This window comes from Podarcis vaucheri (assembly GCF_965113315.1).
Source record: "Podarcis vaucheri genome assembly, chromosome: 11".
In the NCBI taxonomy this organism is placed as follows: Eukaryota; Metazoa; Chordata; class Lepidosauria; order Squamata; family Lacertidae; genus Podarcis; species Podarcis vaucheri.
The window spans coordinates 45,551,928-45,570,519 of NC_138749.1; the positions used below are offsets into that span (position 1 = coordinate 45,551,928).

General features: G+C 43.5%; 1 protein-coding gene across 7 annotated transcripts in view; it reads right to left on the minus strand.

Moving 5' to 3' along the window:
- The window catches only part of SEMA6A (semaphorin 6A), a 183,339-nt gene that overhangs the window by 15,938 nt on the left and 148,809 nt on the right, over nt 1-18,592 (minus strand). For 4 of the 7 annotated variants that reach the window (XM_082191549.1, XM_082191548.1, XM_082191546.1 and 1 more), the window contains one exon: nt 13,501-13,665. The exons of the other annotated variants lie outside the window; for them this stretch is intronic. In XM_082191549.1, the coding sequence (XP_082047675.1) occupies nt 13,501-13,665 (165 nt within the window). The remainder of the gene's footprint in view (nt 1-13,500; nt 13,666-18,592) is intronic. 7 annotated transcript variants of the gene reach the window in all.

Consider the following 18,592-nt stretch of genomic DNA (forward strand, 5'->3'; position numbering starts at 1 on the left):
AACCTATGGACAGGAGACAGGATCAACAGGCATAGAAGAATTGCGTTGGTGGTCCTGACCTCCTTAACCTCTTAGTTTACCCCACAAAATCCTGGAAGCTGCAGTTTCCTACTCACAGAAACGCAATGTATAGTACCCAAAACAAACTGCAGTTCCCAGGATTCTTTGGGGGAAGTTGCATGCATGTGTGTTGGATGTACATTTAACATATGGTATGGATCTGCCCTAAGTGCAAGCATGCAGAGTTTGTTTTCATATGTTGAAATGAATATGCATAGGCTGGAAGCAGAGCCTATGCTCTGTTGACCCTCTTGTTGACCCTCTGACCCTTTTGCCATCTGTAAAGGTCCCTATCCACATACAGCTTGTATGATCCTAGGGAGCACACAAAATGCTGTGTGAAGGTGTCTAGGTTGCTACTGAGGCCTCCTGCCACAACCCTGCTTCCCCCCCAGTGTGCATTCACCATGAGAAGAGTGCTGTCTGCAGGCCTTAAAAAAAGGTCTGAGGCTGAAACATTATGTTTAAAGAGTGGCAGGGTTTAGCTATCTTGCTCAGCTCCCTTGCCATCAGCCATGCTCTGGTGTGTGAGATGAGCAAAGGCTTCCTCTCAGCACTGCAGCTGCAGGGGGGAAAGGATGCTCCCCACTGCCTCCCCAGCCCAAACATGGATGTACACCTATAATCTGCTTTAGTTCTACACTTGCTGAGTGCCAAACAAATATATTTGGCTTCAAGCTATGGAGGAATGGAGAACCTGTGCTACTCGTTGGACTCCAACTGCCTTCTGCTCTGTTCAGCATGGCCAGAGGTCAGGGCTTATGGGAGCTGTAGCTTAACAGCATTTGGAGGGCCACAGGTTTCTCATCCCTGCTGTAGAGTTGGAAGGGACCCTGAGGGTTATCTAGTCCAAGCCCCTGTGATGCAGGAATCTCAAATAGATCAGACATTACAGATGGCCATCCAACCTCTGCTTAAAAACCTCCAAGGAAGGAGAGGCCACCACCTCTCACGGGAGTCTGTTCCACTGTTGAACAACACTTACTGTGAGAAAGTATTTCCTGATGTATAGTTGGAATTGCCTTTCTCTTAGCCTCCAGAGCAGGAGAAAACAAGCTTCCTCCATCTGCAAGCTCTTTAGATATTTGAAGTTGACTACCCATATCTTCTCTCAGTCTCCTCTTTACCAGGCTAAACATATCCAATTCCCTCAATCATTCCTCATAAGGCTTGGTTTTCAGACCAGCATCTTAGCTGTCCTGCTCTGCACACTTTGCACAGTACTCCACATGTGGTCTGACCAAGGCAAAGTAGAGTGGTACTATAACTTTCCTTGCTTGGGACACTCTACTTCTGTTAATGCAGCCCATAATAGCATTAGCTTTTTTCACTGCTGCATCACACTGTTGACTCATGCTAAGCTTGTGGTCTACTAAGACCCTTGGATCCTTTTCACATGTACAGTGGTGCCTCGCAAGACGAAATTAATTCGTTCCGCAAGTTTTTTCTTCTTGCGAGTTTTTCGTCTTGCGATGCACGGTTTCCCATAGGAATGCATTGAAAATCAATTAATGCGTTCCTAGGGAAACCGCCTTCAGACCAGGTCCGGGGACAGTCTGTCCCCCAACCTCTTCTGAAGGCTGGGGGGGGGGACAAGGGCTTTTCTTCCCACCCCCAGCATTTTAAAAAACCCCGGGACAGTGGAGGACTTCTCCGCTGTCCGGGGCGATCTTAAAATGCTGGCGGGTGGCATTTTAAAATCGCCCGGGACAGCGGAGGACTTCTCCGCTGTCCGGGGCGATGTAAAAGCCCCTGGGAAGGCAGGCAGGAGGGACAAAGACTGCTTCACAGGAGAGGCGCTGTGCAGAGAGGGAGAGGGTGCAGCGCCCCTTCAGTGAAGCTGAAGGAACAGAAGGAGACCTTTCTGTTCCTCCTTGGGCTTCGCTGGACAGGCGCGTCGCTGCGAAGCGGGAGGAGGAACAGGAGGAGACCCTTCTGTTCCTCCTTCGGCTTCGCATGACAGGCGCGTCGTTCAAGGGGCGCTGCACCTTCTCTCTCTCTGCGCAGCGCCTCTGCTTCACAGGAGAGGCGCTGTGCAGAGAGGGCGCAGCGCCCCTTCAGCGAAGCTGGAGAAGGAACAGAAGGAGACCTTTCTGTTCCTCCTCGGGCTTCGCTGGACAGGCGCGTCGCTGCGAAGCTGGAGAAGGAACAGAAGGAGACCCTTCTGTTCCTCCTTCGGCTTCCAGGACAGGCGCGTCCAGGACCTCTTCTGAAGGCGGGCGGGGGGCGAAAGTCTTTGCTCCCCCCCCGCCTGCCTTCAAAAGCCGTCCACGATAGCAGGAAGCTCTTCCCTGCTATCCCGGACTGCTTTTAAAATGCTGGCGGTGGGGAGCAAAGCCTTTCGGCCCCCGCCGGCCTTCCTGGACCTCTTCTGAAGGCCGGAGGGGGGGAAAGGCTTTGCTCCCCACCACCAGCATTTAAAAGAGGTCCCCGGAGATTTCCCTATGGGCTTTCGTCTTGCGAAGCAAGCCCATAGGGAAATTCGTCTAGCGAAGCGCCTCCAAAACAGAAAACCCTTTCGTCTTGCGGGTTTTCCGTCTTGTGAGGCATTCGTCTTGCGAGGTACCACTGTACTACTGTTAAACCAGGTGTCCCCACCTTATATTTATGCTGCTGGGTATTCCTGCCTCAGTACAGAACCTTACACTTGTCCCTACTGAAATTCATTTTGTTAGTTTTGGCCCAGTCTCCAATATGTTTTGGTAATCTTGAATCCAGGTTCTATCTTCTGCAGCATTAGATACTCCTCCTAGTTTGGTGTCATCCACAAATTTGATGAGCATCCCCCCAGTTTCTTCATCCAAGTTGGCTATAAAGACGTTGAACAACAATAGGGCCTGTGGCACACCACTTGTCACTTTTCCCCCAGGATGGCGAGGGACCATTAGTGAGCAGTCTTTGGGTTTGGTCAGTCAACCAGCTACAAATCCACCTTGTTTTTGTACCTGTCAGGAAGCTGGGAGCTGCAAAATGCCTGCCAGAGGAAGATTAAATTGGTGCATCTCCACTGCTCCTATTTGGCGCCAATCTGCAGACGGGTAGCAGGCACTGAGGGGCACTTCCCTGCGGAGTATTTGGCACTCCAGCTGCCTCACAGATGAAGAGGTAAAGACAGTCTGTATGCTTCCAGCTACACCAGGTCCAAGTTGGAGGTAAGGAGCAGAGCCACCTGCTTGTCCCTGACCACATCCTGTGTTTCAAAGATGCAGTATTAGGTCAGGGGACAAGATCCTGCCCCTTGGGGGAAGGGGCATAACTTGTCCGCAACACAATCTTTGTTGGCCCTGATGAGTGAGAATGCCAAGAACGAGAGCGCAAGGATTAGAATCTACAGCACGTTTTGGTTGCATTGGGGTCAGCCTCGGCCTTGACGTAGGGAGGATAAAAAAATAATAATCTCCCCATTCTTTAATAACTTGCTATGCATTTTGGAATGAAAAATGGGCTTACATTTTGCAAGATGATGGGGTCCTATTGGTGTTTTCTGAGTCTCCTTCCTAATCCTAAATCTAACGGGAATGATGCCAGTGCAATATCATTACGATGTCATTGATTGCTCCACGATGGTAGGAAAACCTTTAGCATGAATAACAGACATCAAGTGACTATAGAGACTACACAGCTATTTGGCAAGTGATGACATACCACAACATGCCTTACCACTACATGGCCATTTGGTAAACTGGTCTCCTGCTTTATCTTGCTGATGCTTTTTTCCTGCTAAGGGGTGAGGAAAACCTTTTATTTCTGCTCTTGAAATTCTCCTTACCACTAGGCAGGGCGATGCAGGTGCCCAGCTTACTAAGTGGTTATTTGCACAGTCGTCTGTATTCACTCATATTAACGGGTTAATAATGTGATACAGGGCAGTTGCAGTCTTAATGTTTGTTTGCTAGGATCAGGCTGTAAATATATTCTAGTGTAGTCCTCAAGTGGGCAAAAGTGCCATCCTCATTTTAATTTTGTGAGAAACAACACAGGATAAAGCATACAGGGCAAGAAGGGGTGGAGCCTGTTACTCTTATTTCCAAAGCAATTGCCTGCTCAGATAAGCAATTCCACGCTTGCCCATCATTGCTAAAAACACAGAATAAAAACTGATAACTTGCAAACAGATTTCACTGGCTTATTTTGTATGGAAGGATCTAAGAACTGGTGAAGAAATCCAATTTTGCCCTCTAGAGAACCTTAATCAGGTGATGTCTTGAGACTTCATGTGTCCTACAACAATGCTAAATTCTGACACTGCACTTAGAAACTTACAGAAAATGATGGGTCTTAATTGGGGGCCACCAGAATTTAGGTTGTCATAAAATTATTACAAGCACTGATTAAGTAATGCAATCATTGAGGCTAAACACATTCTATAAAAAGCTAACAAGAAAGATGAATTATTTAAATATCCATAAGAATATTTCCATTTAAGTGTAAACCAGCAGTAATTTAACAGCATAAATATGCTCAGTGATTCTTTTCATGTTGTTACAGCCTTTAAAGGGTTTTAAATATGAACAAGGAAATTATTTCTTCTCCCCAGATTTGTACATGTGCCATGGTGTTGCCAGTAGCATAAGCTGGGATGGCTAAACAATTATTTGTTGCTGGGCTCCATGGGATGAATATTAATTCAGTATGGATACAAGTCACTCAAGGTGAAGCTCTCTTTGAATTAAGTGTTTATGGAACTTTCTGTCCTTGAAATAAATGGAATTTAAACACATGGAACCGAATCACTGAATGTCATGGTTCGCATTTGGCGCCACACTGTCTAAGAGTCAAACTAGACTTGGTACATGGCATCACCGATTTGTTCTGCCAGCCAGAAGCCACATGAGATGAGGACAGGTTGCTTGGGAAGAAAGACTTTAACTGCTTCCTCCAATGTCGTTTCCTAAATGTAAATTGCCCGTCTGAATATGCTAACACCTCAATGGATAGTTGGTTGGGAGAAACCAGTATAGATACTGTTCTTCCCCCTTCCAAGCTGATGGCAGCTTTGGGAAGGGAAGGGTTAACTACATCTCCTAGAACCCAATCTACAAAGCAGCTGGCCTGACCCTAAGTCTCACCTTTTTGGATAGGCTTTTACAGGCTAATGGGTTAAGTCATTTTTTATGATGCTGCAAAGTATATTATGATGTAATTTATGTGGGGTGTTTTAAAAAAAATTGTTTTGCTTACAGTGTGTTTTGTTTTATATTACCTTTTTTGTAGACCAGCCTGTGGCCATTTTAGTAAAGCGTGGAACAGAAATACCATATTTTTTGCTCTATAAGACTCACTTTTTCCCTCCTAAAAAGTAGGGGGAATGTGTGTGCGTCTTATGGAGCGAATGCAGGCTGCACAGCTATCCCAGAAGCCAGAACAGCAAGAGGGATTGCTGCTTTCACTGCGCAGCGATCCCTCTTGCTGTTCTGGCTTCTGAGATTCAGAATATTTTTTTCTTGTTTTCCTCCTCCAAAAACTTGGTGTGTCTTGTGGTCTGGTGTGTCTTATAGAGCGAAAAATACGGTATATTAATAAAAATAAATAAGCAGGTACAAGCTGATAATATTTTTTGGGGTGAGGACCTCCTATGGGAAGCAAGCACATTTAGAGGCAAAGCACACACTTCAGAATACCTTCAAGTTTAGCCTATCTCCAGAGTAATTTGGGAGACTGGCTGGAGGAAGAGGATAAATGGCTGCTTAGTAAAGGCCCTGCTCCTTTTATTTCAAACAGCAGACAACCTTGCTCAGTCACCAAAGACGGCTCAATCGCTCCAGTGCTTGTTTGCCTGCCTCATATTTCCTTGCCATTTTGCTCAAAGCTCAAAGGACATTAAGCAGGTCCATTTTTTATGAAAACACTGCCCAGCTGCTGGGACTTGAATCAAACATCTGAAGTGTCAGTCACTGAGGCAAGTATTTGAGCTGTTTTCTAGATGCTCTGTGCTCGCCTTTGACAAGTTGCCAGAGTGAAAAAGGAAAAAAAGATGCACGAAACGGACCTGCAAATTTGAGATTCATGCCTGCTAGATGAATCTGTGCACCTAGGTGCGGATATTGCTTTGATAGATCACAAAGGCATATTTCTTTGTTTAATATATAAAAAAAGTTACAGCCCTGACTTCGCATGCATTTACATATCATGAAGCCAGCCCTGGATTAATGGAATAAATCTGCTTCTGGGAATAAGTTTTGTGTTGTGAAAAATCTACTAACCATGGGGCAAGATGGTGATTCAGTGGTGGTTAAACAACACTGTATGTTCTGCTACCATACACACACTCAACATTATGACCTATGTTTACTGCTTTGCACACTTTGAATCTGGGAAGGAATGAGCGACTCATAGTGTGGCAACGCGATAGTCCTTTTTGGCTTTTGATAACTGTCACTCTTCAATACTCTGATACTTAGTGCTCTTCCTCTTTATCTCTTAACAAAACTTCTCATGCAGCTATTCTGTGCACACTCTGGAAGGACACTGCTTCCATCTCATTTTTCATCGGTTTCTCATTATTTCACTTTAATCCCTTTCCTATCAACTCATAGAAACTTTTCATTTTAAAACTATCTTTAAATCTCCAGTGTAATTTTGAAAAATTCCTTTTATGACACGCATGAATAATAAGTATTTTATAAACAAGGATGTTTTCAATAATTTGATTGTTATTCATCAAAGAGTATCTTAAGGGGGCATAATCTATAGGGCTTTATACAGGTCAGACTTCAAATGTGGGAAGTATTTTTATTGGGATCTAAATGAGGATACAGAACTTTTGTAATGTATTAAAAAATGAAGTTCCTCACAGAAAGCAAATAAATAAATAAAATTCCTGCATGTATGAAATACTACTCAGATTACAATTACAAAATTTCTTACTTTTTGTCGCAGGCCTCTCTGCCAGATGTGAGGAAAACAGCGGAAATGGAGACAGACAGGGGCTAATTCTGCCATGTTGTGCTATTTGGAAACCCCATCACCCCAAGCGTGAGAAATACACTACCGTAAAACCAGCTCAACAAAGGAGAGAATCTGCCTTTTTCTTTAATGTTGCGTTTTCAAGGGTTTGCTTTTGATGTCGGTTGTCAGAATGGTTTACTAAAATGAGAGTGGCTCCAGCCATATGTGTCTTAGGCACAGAGCTCCTTCCTGGCCCCAAAAGATGGAACTGATTATGCAGCTGCTACTTGAACTGACACAGCTTTTCAACATCATTTGCCCATTCATCATTTACACCCAGAGCCTCAGTGGGCCGTAGGGTATTCAGCTGAGGAGGACACTTCCAAGTCCATTTTGGTGGAAACCTAGTGGAGGATTCTTTGCCAGCAGAAGAATACAACAACTTTTAAAAAACAACGACAGGTAATATACAGCCTTTTCTTTCAAAGTCCTTGAATCTATTTAGTAATACTAAGTAATTGGGCTTTTTGGGTGTCTTCTGAGTGCTATCTAGCAGTCCATCAACATTGATTAAATTATGGTTTGAACAGTAGAAACACTGTAAGTGATACTGTCTATTTCCTTTACGTTTACTTACTGATGGCACCATGGAACTTAGGGCTGATTTGACACTATTCCAACGCAGGGTAGAAGTCACAGAAAACGCTGGTGTGTGTGGGATTCTACCACAGTGTCCTACACTACCGATGGGCAGCAGGGGAAAGGTCCATAAGCTCAGGGCAATCTACTTAACAGATTGATCACAAAGATTTGGCCTCCTATTTGCTGTGCCACTACAAAGGAGCACTTTTAGGGCCTCTGTGTGAGGAATATAGCATCTGAATTACCGTATTTTTCGCCCTATAAGACGCACTTTTCCCCCTCCAAAAGTGAAGGGGAAATGTGTGTGCGTCCTATGGGGCGAATGCAGGCTTTCGCTGAAGCTTGGAGAGCAAGAGGGGTCGGTGCGCACTGACCCCTCTCTCTCTCCAGGCTTCAGGAAGCTATCCGCTAGCCGTGGGAGACCCAGCTCTCCCAGGGCTAGCAGAGAGCTTGCTTGCACCCAGAAGCTTGGGGCGCGCTGAGCTCCGCACGCCCCAAGCTTCAGGATTAGCGCAGCGCACCTGGGGGGGGGGGGAATAAAAAATGTTTTCCTTTATTTCCCCCCCAAAAAGCTAGGTGCGTCCTATGGGGCGAAAAATACGGTAACCATTCACTGCAGATTTTTTTAAATTTCCCAGCAATATAGCGTCACTGAAACCCAGTTAGATGGTGAGTTGCAACACCCCCTCTATTTTTTTGAGATGCAAATAAGCCAGGTTTTTGTAATGAGCAGTGCATGCAGAAATAAATGTGGTTTCTAGTTGCCTTTGATGTCAGTTTTGTCAATATTATTAAAACAAACTGTACGTCTCCAACTAATCTTTTTCAATCAGTAGCTTTCTAAATTTGATGCAGGCTCTGTAATATTTATGGTTGTTTGTATATTTATAACTGACTTCTCAGCTCTCTGGGGCCCTCAAGGCAGCTCACAGTGTAATTGTGGCCATAAACAGAGAATCATCTTCCCCATTTGGCCGCGTGCTCCTTTTCACAAATCACTGCTCAGCCGTGAACTTACTCCTGTGAACATTTTTCGCTTGATGGGAGTTGGAATCATGGGATCGCGTGAGTCTGGGACTCCAACATCATACTGCTCAAGAGGGTAAACAACTCGCATAAATAGCAGTTTGTGGAAATGAGTTGGCAGAGCTGAACGTGGGAACAGACTCGGAGTGCATCATTTATTCGGAAGCACTGTTCTCTCGTTTTCTAAGGAATTGTAAGTTGAGGACTGATTAACGCTGCGTTTTCAAGAGAAACAAGGCTGCCCAGGATCACTTTACCAGAGAGAGGTTTTCCTTAACTGAGTACTGTGAGCAAAGAAAAGTGACGCACATACCGCTAAAAAAAAAGCAACTCACGAGTTAAATGGAACAAACCATTCTGCCCCCACTTTTGAATGACATGAACAATGCAACAACTTTAGCAAAAACAATGAAGTGAAAGCCACATCTGTGTTTAGTTTTCAACACTTTAACTTAAAAAGGGATAGCTTGAGAGGTTCTAGACAGCTAATGACAGAGTTAAAACAGAACAGTTGTTTTGACAAAATGAATCTGAGACTTGAAATTTATTGGGAATTTCTAAAGAAGAAAAGAGGCAGAAAAGAAGGGTGGGGGAGCAATGAAGGAGGCAAGGCCCTGTTATTGCTAGAGAAAATTACTCCATTTTCTTTGTTTATATTCTTTTGGTTAGTAGGAGATCTCTAAACACAGCACTGTAATACTACTTTATAGTAAAGAGGGTACAGCCTTGGAACATTCCACAGAAAGGATTTTCTACCATGGGAGAGGGCAGGGGAGAGACTATGTACAATGGCAGCAGAAGGGAAGGTTAGATTGCAATGTGAGAAATACTGGTTTTTGTAAAAAGGTGAGAAACACACAGAATTAAATTAACACTGCAAACACAGCAAGAAAGGAAAGAAAACAGAAACATACTCCGGAAAGGTATTTGTGCAGGGATGCAAAAAAGAGGGAGCAAAAAGAAAAAGCTGCAAATTTTTGCCAAGCAAAGGTGGAGAAGAACTGTTGGTTGTTGTCGAATTCCCTTCCTTCATCCCAAATGGAATATATTTTTCAATGGCCAAAATGCATAAGGCCAGAAGGCAGGCAATGCACACAGCCTCTTTGCTAGGCACTGCAATCCACATTTTGATCTTGGCAGGAATTGTGAGGTTTCTCCAAACAGCAGTTCCGGAGTATATTTAGCTACCAAAGCTGCGGTGCACACAAATGTCACATTCCCATGAGTCAACCCATTTAATTATCCCCCCTCCCCATTTCTTGCATCTCTTCTCAAGATGATTCCCTCAAGATGTTTGCGCTGAATTAAAAGCGGAACATATGGATGTGACATCATCGAGGCGTCAGTGGCATTGAAAACCAAGCAGCAAGTGGCTTAAGAATTAGTACAATTAAAAAGGCAAGTCCGGTTTTTGGGTAGGAGGGAAAGAGAGAGAGCGCAAAAGCACCTTCCACAGGTACAACAGAACCACCAAAAAAAACACCCCCCAAACAAACTGAGAAAGCGTGTTGTCAAATAAAAATATAAGGCAGGAAGAAAACTTTTGTGAAGGAAAATAAACCCACAACCAAAGTGAACATAGGAAAGATTAAGCATAATGCTCTCTTTCAAAAAAAAATATATGCATAACAACTCTTTCCTTTGCCCTCATATAATAATAATTGGAATATCAGTAGTTTTGTTTTTTTATGTGCCAGCTTGGCTTGAAGGGGGCAAGGGAAGGAGAGACAGCACACAGATATGTGATAATGGTAAACAACCATGCAGTCACCTCTGCCACCATTGTTTTTTCACCCTCTTTAACGTGTATAGACTGCTTCCAGCTTTGATCATATTCCTAATTAGGCCCCTAAGAATCCATATTTAAATATGCACGTTCAAGTGCTAATAAAGTCTCTCTGGTAACCTCATCATTAGGGAGAATTCAAGTGAAAACAATCATAGCCTGTCAGCTTTACGCTGGGGGCTGCCTTGAAATTTGGAAGGAGATTGCAATGAAATTTTGAAGTCATTGCAATATGACTTAAGTAGGTCTGCTTGCCCATTCAGTCAACTGCTGTGCAGTCTCAAAAACCACAAAGAAGAAGTGCACTCTACCAACTCTGTAAGATCTTTTTTTAAACTAGAGATTTATCAGCTGCTTGAAAAATATGTATATTATTATCATCATCCCACCTTTTAACCGAATGCCCATAAATAAATAAATATCCATACGACTAAAATCTGCTCCACTCATGTTTTCAATTCTCTAGGAACAACTAGGATTGACTAATGTGTTGTATGTAGAGCTGTCTTTGAATTACTTTCAGAAACTGAAGTTCCAAAAAAAAGGGGCTTGACGGAGAGTAGTTGGTGGAACATACCTCACCAGTTCTGAAAAGCTTTTCACTTGCTTCTAGTCTATTTATGAGCACAATTCAAAGTGCTTGTATAAAACTCCATATAGCTTGGGAACAGAGGGACATCTCTTTCATTACAAACATGCCTGTGTATTGAGGTAATCTTCAAAGACATTCCTTTCAGGTGCTTCCAACATTTGAGATAATGTGCCTGGTGACATCCCATTCCATAGTGGGACCTCAGGGAAGCTTGCCTGACATTAACATTCAGCACCAGGCAAAGACAATTTTATTATTTTAGTCCTTTTACTGTGTGTTTTTTTAAATTCTGTTTTGTATGCCTCCCTGGAAGATTTGCTGAAGAGTGGTGTATACCTCTTTCAAACAAATAAATACAACATCTATATGCTGTTCTTGAGATACTGAAGGAACTACTTAACAACTTAGGTAAAAGGTAAAGTGACCCCTGACCATTAGGTCCAGTCGTGGCCGACTCTGGGGTTGCGGCGCTCATCTTGCTTTATTGGCCGAGGGAGCCGGTGTACAGCTTCCGGGTCATGTGGACAGCATGACTAAGCCGCTTCTGGCGAACCAGAGCAACACACGGAAACGCCGTTCACCTATTTATCTACTTGCACTTTGGCATACCTATTTATCTACTTGCACTCTGACATGCTTTCAAACTGCTAGGTTGGCAGGAGCAGGGACCGAGCAACGGGAGCTCACCCCGTCATGGGGATTCGAACTGCCGACCTTCTGATCAGCAAGTCCTAGGCTCTGTGGTTTAACCCACAGCGCCACCCGCGTCCCTACCTAGCAACTTACACTTGGATAAACCGAAGCTCCCATTAGAGTAACTGACCTTAATTAAAAGGGCTTCAAGAATGAACAATGGAGCCTTTCATTCACCAATTAACTTTTTCCTCTGTTCTTAAAATTAGCAACAACCTTACACACTTACCTAGGAGTAAGCCCCATTGATCTCCATGGTGCTTATGTCTGAGTAGACATCACTGTTCACTGATAATCAATGGATGTACCGTGCAATGTCTACACAGATGTCAATGCCTGCTACCAGACGTGTCTACTCAGAAGCTAGCCTCATTTAGGGCAATGGAACTTAGGCTTCCAGGTAACTGGGACAGAACTGCACCCCAAACTGCAGAAAAACTTATTGCCTTAATTTAAACTAGAGAAAAATTTGACCCAAAGTGCTCTTTCCTCACCGAAAAGCTGTCATCTGAGCACTACAGCTGTGCAACCCTATTCTTTGCCCGTGGGATTCCTATTGAAATTAAGGGAAGCTGCATGACATCAGCGTTGTAGTGGATTCTGTCCTAAAGTCTACCTTAAAGAAAGCATTTCCCCCCAGCTGAGAAGATTAAAGAACCTAGTTGCTTAATTCATTTAAGCTGGGAGCTCAAGCCACTTCAACCAGAGTAGTGTAGGGAACTCTCACTGAAATGAAAGGTACTGAGTGTAGCAAAAGTACAGACAGAACAGATGAAGCCGAAGCTCCCTGTTGAGAAGCATTAGAAAAGCTGGACCAGACGACTTTCAAGATTTGAGCATCTGTGACTGCGATCACACTGCATGCGAAAATAGCCAATCCAAGGTTGCAGCAACTGGCAAAAGATGGATATCATAGGAAGTGCCTAATCGCCCCTGCTTCAAAGATGTGCCGTTTCAATTATGGGGGGCTATAAATTGGAATTGTGGACACACGCCCTCACTCTAATGTTTAATTAGAAAATGGAATAAAGACTGCAGCCTTATGATTAGCTGCCTGAGAGAGTGCACAACGGCGGGTGGGACTTCTAGTGAAGAACTTAGAAACCTGGCACTTGTCCCGCTGTAAAGTTGCACTTAAAAAAACCACAACTAATATTTGAGCTACCAAACAGCAAAATGTTGACAATATGGGTATCTTTTTAATGATAAGAGAAGAGAAAGGACAATTACAATGGCATCAACTGTTCCTGCCACAGCTATTTGTGGCTCAATATGCCCTGTTTCTTCAAGCACAATCCACCAGGAAACTTTATCAACATGAATTGGAGCACTGCAGGCTGTTATTAATGTCAACTAGGCTTGTACAGGGGAACTTCCAGGTGGAATGTGTCCTTTATTTCAAGGGATTTTCCGTAACACTACTAAGTGGCTTGAACATGCAGCTTAAATGAATTAAACATCAAAAGTACTTCCATACACTTTGTTGGAAGTGTGGAATGGTGAATAATGTAAAGCACATAGGTCATCTCCTATCACCATCATCTCATCTAGCTTAAAACTCCCCAGTCTTGTTCTCCAGCACACCCAAAGTTTATACGCTCACATTTGTTCTGTGTGGTTTTCTTGAGTCACTGGGCAGCCGAAACCCAATTTTAAAATTTTATTATTTTGCTTTCTGCCTGTGTGTGTGATAAGCTTTTAATTATAGGGCCAGAGTTTTTATTGCAAGTTGCTGCGCTCCAGCTGGAAGCAGTTACACTGCAGCCGCTCCCCTCCCTCGCCACCACAGGAAGAATGATTTCCAAGGCCTTACCCTTCTTGTCCTGGTGATTATGGGATGAGACGGCCACATAGGGGTTTGTGTTTTCAGACGAGCCAACCGGATCCTTCCAATCGAGCATGCGGCCCCTAGCATCATAGCCCTGTTGGGCTGGAGAGTCTGAAGTGGTAGTGCTGGGAACAAGGGAACTGGAGTGTCCTGTTTGCATCATAAATATAGTTAGGGAAAGGGAGCAGAAGAAGCCTGACATCAAGCAACATTTCCAAAGGCATTTCCTTGAAGGATGTGCATTATTTGAACCTTCAGGGTCAATGAAAGAACATACACCTTTCTGAGTCCACAGATCCCTTAACCAACTACATTCTTTTTGCGGCACCCCTGTGGGGCTCAGGAGCCCAGTTGTGTCACCCCTTGCCTGCAGAGCTGGCAGCCTCTCACCCTTTTTCAAACATGCTCCCTTGTGGAGTGTTCCCTCAGCCTCCTCACATCTCCCCTCCTCCTTGGGAGTCCTCCGGGCAGCACCCCCTGGCCAGCCCCAGAGGCACCATTTGCCTGGGGAGTTTGTAGCCAGGGCTGCTGCAACAAACAGCTGTGCAAGCCTTTGGGATGCAGAGACACGAGAGGGCATCAGGGGAGGGAGGGAAGGAAAGAGGGACAGAGGCCAGTGTTGCCTGTGGCACCCCTGACCATCATTCAAGACACCCCAAGGTGCCCAGGCACACTGGTTGAAAACAACTGACATACATTATTAAAAGTCAAAGAGTTGCACATGTATTTTCAGCAAGGTGTGATCCAACACCTGAGAAGAGTGGCAGGATTATCTACAGCAGCCTTTGCCAACCTGGTTACCTCCAGCTGGCGCTGATGGGAAACGTAGTCCAAAATATGTGGAGGACACCAGAATGGCAAAAGCTAATCATTGAGCAAGGAGGATTAGCTGAAAATTGCTGCCAAGGTTAAGGAGATCTTTGTGATTTGTGTCTCCTGCAGTTTCCACAATGGAACTTTATTTATGAAAAGCAAAACACCAGCCATGGTGGTTGGATAATTTGAAAAGAGAGAGAGAGATATGAGAAAAATAATCGAATGCAAAAGCAGAAAAAGATGAAGACAAACCATTAAAAAAAAAGATTTTACCAGTCTCTTATTGAAAGCAAAAATGAAGTGTTCTCACAAGCCTTTCTAGGATATGAATTCTAGTGTTGCAAAGGAGGTTTCCTTATATCAGGCCATAGTATTTTGCTCACTTAGCCCAGTGTGCTTCACTCTAACAGCAGCTCTCCAAGGACTCAGAAAGAGACTGGGAGGTATTTTTGGTGCTCTCTGTTGCCAAACAGTCTCACTTCAAAAACGAATGAAATGTGGAGGAAGATTGCTCCAAAAGATCTCGGAAAATCTGTGATGGGATATAGGAGATTCCAGTGATTTGCTATGGGTCTGGTTGTCACCAAGCAATAACTAGATAATACTCCATCTGGAATTTTGGGATTAAGTCTCTTCTCTTGGCCACTCATACTAGAAAGTAAACAGATGCATTTGTAGCCATTAAATCTTCCTTCAGGCTTTCCAAGGCACCCTTCCATTTAGAGTACACGGCAGCAGCCAATCTGAGAACTTACACTAGCATGTGCAAATGAGCAGGTTCCTAACTTTCCAGGAGGCTGGAACAGGGAACTCAAAAGGTCGTGCAATTGAAAAAAAGATTATCCTAGCCATCAAAGCTACATGGAATTCCAGAAGCACATGGGTCCTGGACCACAGCCTGGCGGGAAACTGTTTGTTTGGGGATCATAAGCCTTTGTACAGGACAGGCAGAATTCCCATCCCCAAGTCACTTGGGCCAACAGAACCTGCCTCTGAGGCAGGCAAAGGGAATTTCCAGCCCATGGGGAATTTTTGGCCTGCGAGGCTGTTTCAGCCAAGCCACGTTCATCATTGCTGTTGACATGCAAACTTGGTCCACAGGGTGTGTGTGTGTGTGTGTGTGTGTGTGTAAGGATCAATCCCACTGACCAGATCCAGTTCCTCACACCTATGCTAAGGGACGATCAGGAAGTGGTAGCACAGCCAGGAGCACCACGGGCTCAAAAAATCTGGTGGGGAAGGCTATATACTGTGTGGGGAGAAGAAAAGGAGCAGGGAGAGTCAGCAGGGGAAGGAGAGGACTTGGAGGATGTGTTTGCCTTGAGTAGGGACTACTCAATGCAGCAGAATGAGAGAGGTGGGAGTTGTTGTTCTCAGCCACATGAAGGCTGCAAGGTGGTTTAGGAACTCATGCCACCCCTTATATATTATGCTCTCATACTTGTAACTAGTTTGCAGGAAAGCAGGTCAGATTCACAGTGTTTTACTGTGGCTGGAGCTATCAGTTGCAACAGCTAATCATTAACATGATTAATTTATAGGAATGTACCCCAGGCTGGAGAATTGCACTGACATGGGCACTGCATTATTCTTTATCTATCATGACAGGGAGTGCAGTTCCACCAGTGCCCATTAATAATGAAAACTTAGGAGTTGCCTTAAGGATTTCCAAAAGAATTCTTTAAAATTTATATTCTTTGAAAATAATAATTCCTTTAATTGGAGCGGGGTGGAGGAGGGGGGGAACCCCACCCATTTGTTTTCTTGGCATTTGGGAATATAGCAGGGTGCCTAAACGTGTCTACAGAGAAGGAAAATCTCTGGAGATCTTGATATCAGCATTTTTCATACACTGCTTGCTTTGAATGTAGATAAAATCGGTGGAAACATATTTGGCTTCTGTAATCGGGACTGCTGCAAAAAATAAAATAAAAGAGATACTCCCTAGCAACATGGTCATCCATAAGCAGTAACCGCCCCCCCCCCACTGAGGCAGTGAATAGCTATGGAAATTTATATCTCGAGTTTTTCATGCTCATTCCCTGCAATTAGAGGACTACTGATATATCTCCTCCCCTGGGCAGCCCAACCTTCTGTTTACTTTTGTACATCACAAAAACTTGTTCAACTTGACCAGGAATGCAGTTCTCAGCACAATAAAGCAATTAGTTGTATCTAAAGGTATTAGGACTAGAAGGAACCATTGCCAAATAGCAGTTGCATTTCATGCTTTGATTTAATATGCATTTTCCACCCACATCCCAGTACAGATACTTTTCAGTTTAGATGCGTTCAGAGGGGCCATTTTATGGTTAAGCTGTACGTATGGTTAAGGAAAACCTTTTCTTAATACGGTAATCTAGGGAAAATATTTGCCCAGGGGACACATTCTCTGCAGTAAGTGTTCCCAAACCATATGCTTCAACTATGTGGAGAACTCATTGATAATGGAAAGCTGTAACCATGTTAAAAAAATAATAATTAATGAGTACCAGATGGTAGTAGGGCAAGAAAGTGTTTCACTGAAATGTCAAAAATCAGCCTATTCACTCCGTTACTAATATGTTAGTCTACTGCACACTGAGAAATGATTTGCTACATGTAATCAAGATAAATTCGCTTTCATCTCGGTTTGAGAGATGAAGAAATGCCAAAAAAAACCAGAGCATACTATTCTTTCCCACCAGGTCTTGAAATTTCTAGCTGGTTACACTTTGGACTTGCTAGCTGGGACAGCAAACCACCTCTTTTGCCAATACTTACCCCCTCGGAGCTCTAGCCTAGCCCAAAGTTGTGCCACATTCATTGTCTATCTGCATTCTGATACAGGCTATGAAGAACTGCCTTTTGCTAAGCCAGTTCAATGATCTATTGAGATAACTGCCGACAAGGCAGAGAGTTTGGTTTCCCAAGGATCTCAGACAACTGTATTTCCTAGGACAGTTATGTGAATTCTTATTTGGTCCCGTATATGAAAAGTATATATCTTTACTAAGCTGTGCTTTCCTATTCTTTAGAATGTGTTGCCATTCTTTTAGATAGCAGAATGGCTCACTGCAAAACTGTAAATTGAAGGCAATGGGAATACTTGAGGTTATGGTCACGATAGCGTGGAGTCCTTAGTATTCTTTTTTTAAAAAGCAAAAACAAAACACCCACCTGTGTAATATCTAGACTATAGGAAAACCAGATATATACAATCAAGTACAGAAGATGCCTTCCGTTTAATTTCTCAGAAGGAAAAATATATTCTGCAAAAATAGGTTTTTTTTACTATATTTTGAAAGTTTACTAAACAGTGTGCATGAATCACACCAGCATAGCATTATTTTTCAAACCAGTTTTTTCAGCCTCAATTTTAAAACTGTAATTCTTTCGGGTTTTAAAATTGAGCCTGATTTAAAAAATACGCATCTTGCCAAGATACCACATTCACGATTTGTAAAACTTTTGTCACTGTAATAACAGTATACAAAGAAGAAATTGAATGCAACCAGAAGACTTCACGGAAAGGATCTTGAAAATGTTAAGACGGGTTATCAATGCATACTGGCATTTGTTCTAAGAGACGGCAGATATTAAAATGCTCTACACACTCTTCAGTTATGCGACTAGAGAACAACCTAGTAAGACAATGAATGGGGAAAGTTAAAGCAACACCACAAAGGGAGACAGGATGTGGCAGCAGCAAAATGAGGGCCTCATTCACTAAGACTGATGCATATGAGAGTAAAATTTTACAGGAAGAAAGCCTGTTTTGTTCTCCCCTTTCCCTGTGCCATGTGTATTTGACTTTTTGGCAGAACAGGTGCTTGACATGGTTGGTATGATTATTTTGGATATGGGAAACAATTGTGCATGAAAAGGTCAGATGCTTAAGTCTTTTCAATTTTATCACCTGTTATGTAAATTATTGCAGGAGTTTATCTGTCACGGCAGATAAGAGTGGGGAAAAACAACAACCCAGAGACTGAACTGGCAAAAAAATAAAAATAAAAAGCAGCAAGGAAGTGAAGAAAACCATTCATTTTCTTGGCAATTGGGAGCATATTAGGCATCTTCCTCTGTCACCCACAGAGATATCCTACTGTGCATTTTCGGAAGTGGCAGTGTGCAGATCCACTGATGAAACAAGCACATCTACCGCTTTGCCATTTTGCCATAGGCAGAGCAGAATGCTCCTACGTTTTCTTACTATTGACTACAATGTGAAGAAATTAACTACGCCATCCCCCATGGTGGATGCAGCACTCTGTGGGAG